The following is a 10,694-nucleotide window of genomic DNA, read 5'->3' as shown; positions in this document are numbered from 1 at the left end:
GCGACGAAGGTCCTTGACAGTCTGTCGGGAGATCTTTTGAGGGCCACGCATCCCCGCTGACGATCTAGACGTCCGGGTTTTTGACCTGTGATGGCCCTGCTTCCAGTATCTCTTTTGGTTTGGACTGTCAGACATCTCTGAGGAAAGAAGAACACACTAATTATTCCCTGGCAAACACTCAGGACAGAGATAAACATCAATTAACTCTGCATGTTCCCTGGTTACACCCACACATGACCCATGATACCATTCCCTACATTCCTCGCACTGTATCATGGGTTCACCGTTGTCAGGGCCACGACATACACAGAACTTACTCTTGTCAGCTGTGACAACAGCCGGTTGACCGTGAACACTGTTGCTAACATGATGTTTGCGCTGTTTTAGTAACCAGGCCGGTAGATCTCTATCTTTGCAAAGCCTGAGACGATCATGGTTAATCGTTACAAGTTTCTTCCTGAGCATTACCTCGTAGACGTAATCAGTGAGTTTACGTACCACTAATGCGGTTCCTTTCCAGGTTGGGGACAGTTTACTGCATCTTCCCTTGACTGTAGCTGTATCTAGAACATATACAGCGTCACCAATTGCGTATGATCTAGTATAAGCTTTAAGGTCATAGTTACATTTGTTGATAGCTTGACTCGTGATCAGCTTACTACGAGCGAGTTCATGAGCACGCTGTATCTCTGTAGCTAGAGTCGAGACATACAACTCATAATCCTCAGAATCTTCATCAGGATGAGGACCTGGGAACACAAGTTCAACTGGTGTGTTTACTTCCCTCCCCAACATTAACATATTAGGTGTGAACCCAGTACTACGATTTACAGCCGATCTGATAGCCCCCGCTAACAGCGGTAGGAACTCGTCCCACTGGCTAGTGGACCGACTTGTGAAACACCGTACTGCGTCCATTACCGTGCGGTTAAATAGCTCAACCTGTCCGTTGGCTGATGGTCTAAATGGTGTTGTACGAGCCTTGTGTATCTTGAGCTTTTCACAAAGCTGTTTGAACAGGTGACTCTCAAAGTTTGTCCCTCGGTCTGCTCGGCTTCTTGTTGCGATTGCACGTTGGACATGAAGCAACATAGTTTCTGACATCCCTTGATAAGTTGTACCAGTAGAACTTGGTTTTACATCTTCCGATTGTCCTCTCCTGGCCTTGATGTCCGGCGGACGGCAAGTCATGTGTAAGGGCCAAAATCTCCTTCCTCAGATTTTCGGGGACAACCAAGAGTTTGCTAGTTAGGCAGCTTGCATTCCGCTTCCACAAAACACCATCCTCATCAAGGGCAAACAGTTCCCTGTTAATCCAATAATGTTTTATCTCTGGGCTGCTTAACATCAAAGCATCTTCGGCGGGAGTCTGACGTGATCTAAGCCAAGAACATAAAATGCCTAGCTTAGGGTCCTCCTGCTGAGCTTTAATAATATCTGCCCAAGTATACCCCAGCACCCAGGTGAGTTTGTCGACGTCCTGAGTAACCGTTCTAACTGCTGGTGACTGATTTGCTAGCGGCACGGCATCGTCAACGGAGTCAATAAAATGGCTCCACTCGCGGTGCCTCTTTGTGCAGAAATCACATCCACCACACGGCAGCTGTTTCGGCAAGACGCTATGTCTGTATTCCTGGCAGATGTAGTCCTCGGACATTCGCGAGAGGGCGTCAGTGTTGACATGCTTACCTCCGGATCGGTGATGAATCTCCATCCAGTACTGACTTAACTCTTCCAACCAGCGTGCCAGTTGGCCGTTAGGATTCTTAAAGTTCATCAACCACTTAAGGCTACTATAGTCAGCCCTGACTTCAAATTGGCGCCCCAACAAATAGTGACGGAAATGTCGCGAAAAACGAATAACCGCGAGAAGCTTCTTCCTGGTGGTGCAGTATTTGCGCTGCTCTGGAGTTAACGCAAAGCGACAATAGGAAATGCATCTCTCCTCTCCGTCCTGTACTTGTAACAACTCGGCCCCGATAGCGAAGTCAGATGCGTCAGTGTCCAAGATAAACTTACCCTCCGGCGACGGTATTGTCAGCACAGGGGCGCTACATAAATCTTGTTTGAGCTTATCGAAGGCATCCTGTTGTTCTGACTCCCAATGAAATTTATTCTTCCCGGTCAGGGCGTACAGCGGCACGGACAGATCAGCAAACTCTTTGATAAAACTCCTGTGGTAGTTGGCAAACCCGCAGAAACGCTCGACGTCCTTTGTACACTCAGGAGTCTGCCACTTGCGCATGGTCTCGATCGATCCCTTGCTGATCTCCATCCCTTGGCGCCCTACAACCCTACCGAGATACTCGACCTCTGTTTGGAATAGGTCACATTTCTTAGCCTTGAGTTTGATGCCGTATTCACGAAACCGTTCGAACACCTGGGCAAGATTGTCCATATGATCCGTGAAATCATTACCGAGGACTAACACATCGTCAGGAAAAGCGAGTACTATCTTCCAGTGCAGCCCTCTCAATATCAAACTCATGACTCTCGAGAACGTGCTAGGTGCGTTGGTCAAACCGAAGGGCATCCGCTTAAACTGATATAAACCGTATTTGGTGGTGAATGCTGTCTTACACCTATCTGCGTCCTTGACCTTAATCTGCCAGTAGCCCCATGTGTCGTCCAGTTTTGAAAACCACATGTTCCCTGACAGAGTGTCAATACATTCTTCCACTAACGGCAAAGGAAATACATCTTTCTTGGTAACATTGTTGAGAGCCCTGTAGTCAATGCACCATCTCGCACTCCCGTCACGCTTTCTTACCGACACTGGAGATGACGCCAACTCCGACATTGAGGGTTCAATGACATCAGCTCTGAGCATTTTCTCCAAGTGCTTCTCCTCCTCCCCAACAAAACAGCTTGGCGTTCTGCGGAAACGCTGTTTAATTGGGCGAGCATCGCCTGTGTCAATGGCGTGCTCTATGGCCCGAAAATTCCCGATATCAAATTCGCTCGCAGAAAAAACATCGGCATAAGTAACTAACAGCTGTTTTAGCGCTGCGCGTTGCTTCTCATCAAGCTCTGTACAGGACCGATGATACAAGTCCTGTAAATGTTCTGGAACTTCCGTGGCTTCTGATGTAGAGAGTTGACGGATACGGAATGTGGTACCCATTTTCGGTGACCCCTCGGGAACAATCTCATCTACTTCATATGCGACACCAACCCGCCGATTTCTGAACAGGGTAACCTTTTTATCGGACAGGTTGATAAATGACATCGTTGGACCTTGGTTACCGTCAAAGCATATACGGCACGCAAGGACTGCCTTAATCTCTGGCTGTATGAAGTAGCCTTTCTCCTCAAGGGGTTGCTCGGCGACACACTGTAAACGAAGAACAGATCTCGCTGGCACAGTGACCCGACGAGCTATTCTGATCCTGATAGCCGAGACAGCGTCAACGGAGGCCTCCAGTTTCGTTTTGAAGGGCACTGTTCTGTCCTGAATATGAAAAGTATTCTCTTTCATATCCACCGTAGCCTTATGCTTTGCCATAAAGTCCAACCCAATCAGCATATCGTCCTCAATCGGTGCAACATACAGATTTTCTTGGAAGCTAAGGCCATCAAGCTCTAACCGGGCTTAGTCCAACAAGCATCCCTTCATCTCCATCTCCCTACCGGCACCTCGCAAAGTAAATTCCTCAATGACATCGTTACATAATTGCATGAGAATAACATGCAGACATCACCTAAAAATCACTCGTTTCACTCTAACTGCCGTGTTCCAAAAAATAAGACAAAAATTCAATTCGTTACATAATTGCATATCATGGCGGTTAGGTAAAATACTGGGAAAATACATATTAAATCGCTATAATATTAAAGTTTAAATTAGATCATTGCTTTATTCCACATACACGTGTCTATAACACAAAATGTTAGCCTAACCCTATTGACTTGCAATTATGTAACGAAAGTTTTGAATTCGTTACATAATTGCACCTGACCGCGGTTAGAGTGAAATCGTCTTAATATTGCAGAGAAAACAAAATAAAACATTAAATAAAAGTTATCTGTCGTGTTTTAACATACAAATAAACAGTTACTAATGTTAAAAAATCTAACCCTGAACATATGCAATTATGTAACGAATTGAATTCGTTAAATAATTGCATATGCTCCGAGTAAGGGTTTTACTTTTTTATTTGTTTTATTCTCATTATTCATTTAATGTTTTATTACTTCTTGAGTTGATTTTAAGTTTCTTCTGGTGCAAAGATAATTTACAAATGAATGAAATAATTTTCATGTAGATCAAACAGTTTATTCTTAACTGAAATCTAATTAAAACAGGTTTTGTGTGATAAGGGGAGGTAACTCTTACATTTGAAAAATAAATGTTAAAAAATACGATAAAATTTGACAATATTTTTTTTATTGTAAAATTTCATTTTTTGTTATAGGTTTGGCATTATTTTGTTTTGATACAACATCTGATGTGTTTTAATCTTGATATTGAACTGACAATTGTTTTTATCATTCCATTTGCTAATAGCTCGAAAAATGATGCTTAATGTAGGTTTTCGTTCATTTTCCGAGATTATTGTATGTGTTATTACACGTTGCGTGGTTTTTAAGCCTTTGGTAGTACAAAGATAATTTAGAAATAAATAAAACGTATTGTATTTAACAGGAAAGGTAATATTAATCATGAAAATGCTCTTTTTATCAAATCCCTGACCATGTGCAATTATGTAACGAATTCGGTTTTTTATTCCAGTAAGTTCGGTTATTCTCTCTTCGAATGCCACTGAATAGTCAGTGCTAAATAAACTGTTGCCTTGCAGGTCAATAACAGTAATTTAGCACGCAAAACACCATAAATTATGATGGAAAAGTGACGTAAAACTCAGATATATACCCTAAAAAACAACGAATTACAACTGTGAAATGTGATGAAACAGTGTTTCGGTATCTAATAGAGAACAGTTTGTTACCAAAAATGACTAAAATACACGAGAAGAACATGCAGATATCACCTAAAAATCACTCATTTCACTCTAACTGCCGCGGTTAGAGTGAAATCGTCTTAATATTGCAGAGAAAACAATATAAAACATTAAATAAAAGTTATCTGTCGTGATTTAACATAAAAATAAACTGTTATTACTGTTAAAAAATCTAACCCTGACTACGTGCAATTATGTAACGAATTCGAATTCGTTTCATAATTGCACATGCTCAGGGTTAGATATTTTAACATTAATACCTGTGTTTATTTTCTTTAAAACACGATAGATGACTTTTATTTAATGTTTGCTGTCGTTTTCTTTGCAATATTAAGACGTTTTGAGTCTAACCGCGGTGGAATGCAATGATGTAACGAATTCGAATTCATTACATAATTGCATGGCACTGCGGTTAGGTTATTATAGTTGATATGTTACATTCTTGTACCAATAGAATACAATAAAAGCATTTAAAGAGACGTTTTCCTGCTGATAAACATTTATTTCACTATATTTAATCTAACCCTGATGTGTTGCAATTATGTAACGAATTCAATTCGTTACATAATTGCACACGGTCAGGGTTAGATTTTTCAACGTTAATAAATGTTTATTTTTATGTTTAAACACGACAGATAACGTTTATTTAATGTTTGATTTTGTTTTCATTGCGATATTCAGACTATTTCACTCTAAACCGCGGTCAAATGCAATTATGTAACGAATTCAAACTTTCGTATATGTGAAATAAAACAATGATTTAATATAATCTTGAATATTATAATGATTTAATGTATATTTATCCATTATTTTACCTAACCGCCGTGAAATGCAATTATGTAACGAATTGAATTTTTGTCTTACTTTTCCCTAAAAGCAGATGTACAAATTTGAGAACCAATATCACGCAAATTTCTTCTCAACACATCATCAATAAGTAATTTCGAACATTTTCGCGTCCTTTCCACTTTCCTATAGAAGTTTTACCCTATTTTTCGATGCCATTTAGATTAAATGATTATGTTGCACGTTTGTGCATTGTTGTATTGCAAAGAAAACAACATAAAACATTAAATAAAAGCCTAGCCCTGATAATGTGCAATACTGTGTATTTGCCCTTAAATAGAAACAAATTAAGCTTTATCCAATATTTCACGTTGTTTTCCTTGCAGTATTTAAGTTATTTCTCCTTTGGAGGTTAGGTCAAAACAATCATTCAGAATTATAAATAAAAAGAGTTTTCTTTCTAACAGTGCTTTTATTTAAAGACTGTTTTACAATAAAAAATGAACGTTATTAACCATTCCGCACGTACTGGAGAAGACTGTTTTACAGGCAGAAATGAAAGTTAGTAACCATTCTGCATTTTAGGCGGAACGCGTGCCGAGTAGATGGTGTACATAAGACCATTCTGAAGATTGTACATCATCAGCTGCTGGACTTCGACCTGAAGGTACATCAGAAGGGTTCCAAACCCAATAATAATATCCTCCAGGTAGTGGAATTCATTTTCAGAGCAGAAATGTTTAGCATTGGTGAAATCCAGATTGGAATCATACATTACTATTGCTACTGGATGGGCCATCTTGATACTAATGAATACCCTTTACTTCTGAAGGGTATACCTACCTGCAAAAAGGAGACTCCTAAAGGGAATACCTACATGCAAAAAAGTGATATGCACACATTCATTTGGAGATTAAAATGGGTTCCCGTTGAGCTATTGGAAAAATAAAATGTGCTTTGGAAAGCTGAGACAGTGTAGTGTTGTTATATGATATCATAATATACATTTGTATCATATGTTATTTAGATATTTTAAGTTGAAAGGGAAATATCTCTAAAAGAAAACGAATTCGAATTCGTTACATAATTGCACATGGTCAGGGTTAGATTTTTTAACATCGATAACTGTTTCTTTTTATTTTAAAACACGAAAGATAAGTTTTATTAAATGTTTCATGTTATTTTCTTTGCAATATTTAACCTATTTCAATCTAACCGCCACGACTTGCAATTATGTAACGAATTTGAATGGGTGGTCTGTAACGGGCGGCATTTTTCTAAAAAAACAAATGCGACGAGATTTTAATGAAAACAAGTGTGGAATACCTAAAGCCAATAAAAAGGATGAAAAATATGCAAAAAGCTTTTCGATTACTTGAAAACGGACAAACTTATAAGCCAATGAAATTATGTAACGAATTCGAAAAAAAACATCGGGGTTAGGTGTTAACTGTGAATGTTTTCTTACTTTACGCACGGAATACTTTTGTTTTGTTAAAATGAGTATATTTACAAAAAGAAAATATCGAAAAACAAACATTTGGACCTAACCCCGATAGTTGCAATTTTGTAACGAATTCTTTGGAGAAATGTTCGACGAATTTCTTTTTCTCTCCGTTTTAAAATCTGTTTGCACACACTAAAAGAACACAAAATGCACATTCAGAAAAACTATAGAAACTCAAATAAAACACGTTTTTTACCCTTACCACACGCATATGAATTTTCTATCTATTTGCAAATTAACTGATCTAAATAAACAGTTCTTACGTTGAATATCTTGATTAAAATACTTCAGATATTGGGTACATTCAAAATGATGCAAAAAAATTAACAAACAGGTGGGTCTTGTAAACCTTATCTTGATAAACCTTGTCGGAAATCAATGTAACCTCCGACGCAGTATCAAATATAGCATTAATTTTCTTACCATGGACTAATACCGGTATAACGATCATAGATGGAGACTTGAACTGTCGTATGACTAGAGGTCTCGGCGTTTTTTGTAGGACATCTTCAACTTGGATCAGACCTTGGCCTTCTAGGCTGATCCCTCCCCGTTTAAACCTTGGGAGAAGGACACATGTTTCGCACTAGAGTCTGCAGCCCTATTGTCGCTTTTCTTTTTTGGACAATCCCGGACCATGTGCCCGGCACCGTCGCAATAAAAGCATCGGCCGTTGTTCGGAAATGGCGAAGGTGACCGTGACCTTGGTTGACCAGCAGACCTGGGCTCGGATTTTTTAGACTCCAGGTGGCGCAGTAATGAGCGAATACCAGCTTGGACACTTTCCATCCGTTCGTCCAGGCTGTCTATCCGTTTGTCGGCATTCAAGTCTCTCTTTGGCTTACCCAACTGACGTCGACTCTGGCGCGCTTTGGGTACCAACTCTGGTTCACCATCACTGCTATCACTGCTCGAGTCAGTGTCACGGGACACCAAAACTTCGCGAACTTCGCGTTTGACACTTGATTTGTCAAAGAACGTTTGATGATTGAACTTAAAACTTTTTATTTTGTCCAACACCAACTCGACCGAATCACAACTCAAGTTTGCAGCGTATTGTCCAGCCTCTTTATCAATGCAGCCGTGGCAGATCCTTTTCATAGCCTGTCGCTGCATAAACTCCTCGGGAAGATCAGGGTACGCTCGTATTGCCAACTGCATCACCCTGTCTGCCCAATCCTCAATAGTCTCCCCGACTTTCTGACTGGAAGTGGCTAGTTGGTCTTGTGCTGTGTCTGGTAACAGCATACCACCAAAACGCTTTTCCAGCTTTTGAAGCAAATCGTGGAAGCCTATCCCATCATGCCTCTGGACTTTGTTGGCGTAGTAGTCATTAGCCTTTCCTTCCAAACTCCAGCAGAGATTGTCCCTCATTTCGTTGACAGTCCAGTTTTTTTACTTCAGCATACCTCATGAATTTGTGCTTGAAGCCCACCCAGTTGTCCTTCCCATCAAACTTCAACCCCTTGGGTGGGGTGTCATTTCGTCGGTCGTTGCCTGCCGGTGGTTGTCGTTGCCTAAGTTGCAGTGGAGGCTGGCCTTGAGGTGGCACTATTTGGCCTTGAGGTGGCATCTGTGGCGGACCTTGACCCTGGGGTGGCATCATAGGTGACACGTGACCTTGATGAGGCATCTGACCTTGGGCTGGCATCTGATGTGGCATCTGACCTTGGGCTGGCCGCTGAGGTGGCACATGACCTTTGACTGGCATCTGAGGTGGCACATGACCTTGAGGTGGCATCTGAACTTGATCAGGTGTCTGATCTTGGGATGGCATGTGACCCTGATGTGGCAGGTAACCAGGATGTGGCATGTTAGGGTAACCAGGTGGTGGCGGTATGGGGTAATAGGGATACGGTGGGTAGCCATACTGCTGGCCGTGGTAATTCCCATAAGGAAACATGGGCTGATAACCCTGGGGGTACCCTGGTGTTGTCTGTGGCATATATGGTGACAGTATTCCAACAAACATCCTGCCGACGACGCCAATATAGTGAAACCACGTGTAGCGTCACCACATATAACATACATATACAATAATGGTCATTGACATATCACATAGCATGCTTACCAAGCAGCGCGGGCGCAGCACAAACAGCAAGATAATATGGATACAAACAGTCACAATATGGGTAGTAGAACACTGTTGACAGGTCGGCGTAGATCTCAAGACTGGCTTGACTCGCGCGCTCTCATCGGAAGCTCGAAGACACCCGAGACTTCCCGAATGCCCACGGCATTCCGGCAAGGAGGACAATTACTGTTGGCTCAGTCCTGTTTCACCACAGTACACACCCAGTGTCAAGTTCATAAGGTCTCCTTCTGTCATAGCAGGGAATGTAATATCGCTACTGTCCATCCTCTGCCACTTGGTCTAATAACAAGACCATCTCGGACCGATGTCCTGCAGGTAGGGCGTAAGAATTGTACCTGCTGCCCTCATTGCCTTTCATTGGTAAATATCAAGTATCTTTTGAAGACTTGAGCTGACTCTTAAAAATCGGAAAAGCAGGTACTAAGCTAATATACAAGTAATGACACCAAGAAAGCACTGGGCTCGTTAAAACCAAGAAGTCCGTGAAACGTGAAATAGTGTCAGATTGTCAGATTTATAGGTACCCAAATTTGCCAATGCAGGAAAACAATCCATCATTGGTTTGGAAACCTCTGTATGAGACGGTTAAATATGTTTGACTCTAAGTTATCGAGTTTTTTAATTGTACTGACAGCTGCCTATATATTGCCTTTCATTCTGCCCTGCAGGTAGGGCGTAAGAATTGTACCTGCTGCCCTCATTGCATGATCGTAAGAGGCGACTAAATTTGGGATCTGATCTTTTCTCTTCTTTCTCAACAACTTTCTTCTTCCTAATGTCTCCCTTGACAAAGCCTCGCTTTTGGTCATTAGTTGATTAACAGGAATACACCGCAGCTTCCCAAAACACACATACGCACTCACCACACGCATGCATGTCGGACGCAAGGGAGGACGTCCTTAAATGACCTTAGCTGTTAATAGGACGTTAAACAAATGAAACCAAACCAAGCCCTAATACATTACTACGGTCCAAGGGGAACCTACATATGAGATTTGAGAAAGATCCTTTAGCTGTTAATAGGACGTTAAACAAAATAAACCAAACCAAACCTTCAGCACTTACTGGGAAATAGCGATAAAATAATTGTTTGCGGAGGGAGGGACCAAGGACGCAGGTCTATTTGAATAACCACCATCTGATGATGGTTGGCTAAACATGTGATTGCCCTCCTTCAATGATTTTTCATTCCAAATTTGAATGAAATTCACCAAAGGGTTAAGGAGTAGTATTTTAAAGCAAAATAGTTAAACAAAGTTTCCCTTTTTAGGACCAGCCCCTCTGTCCCTAGGGGGTCGGACCAGCCTCGTTTATATAATGATGCTTCAACCCAAATTTCGATGAA

At 41.2% G+C, this 10,694-nt stretch overlaps 1 protein-coding gene across 1 annotated transcript; it reads right to left on the bottom strand.

Moving 5' to 3' along the window:
• Positions 1–8,587: 8,587 nt before the first annotated feature.
• Positions 8,588–9,226, bottom strand: LOC117338628 (basic salivary proline-rich protein 1-like). The gene has a single exon (XM_033899984.1). The coding sequence runs from the start codon at positions 9,224–9,226 to the stop codon at positions 8,588–8,590; it is 639 nt and encodes a 212-aa protein (XP_033755875.1).
• Positions 9,227–10,694: the final 1,468 nt, after the last annotated feature.

The sequence above is a fragment of the Pecten maximus genome, chromosome 11 (assembly GCF_902652985.1).
Source record: "Pecten maximus chromosome 11, xPecMax1.1, whole genome shotgun sequence".
Classification (NCBI taxonomy): domain Eukaryota; kingdom Metazoa; phylum Mollusca; class Bivalvia; order Pectinida; family Pectinidae; genus Pecten; species Pecten maximus.
Note: the sequence above shows the minus strand (reverse complement) of the source record. Positions and strands in the feature narration are given on the sequence as shown.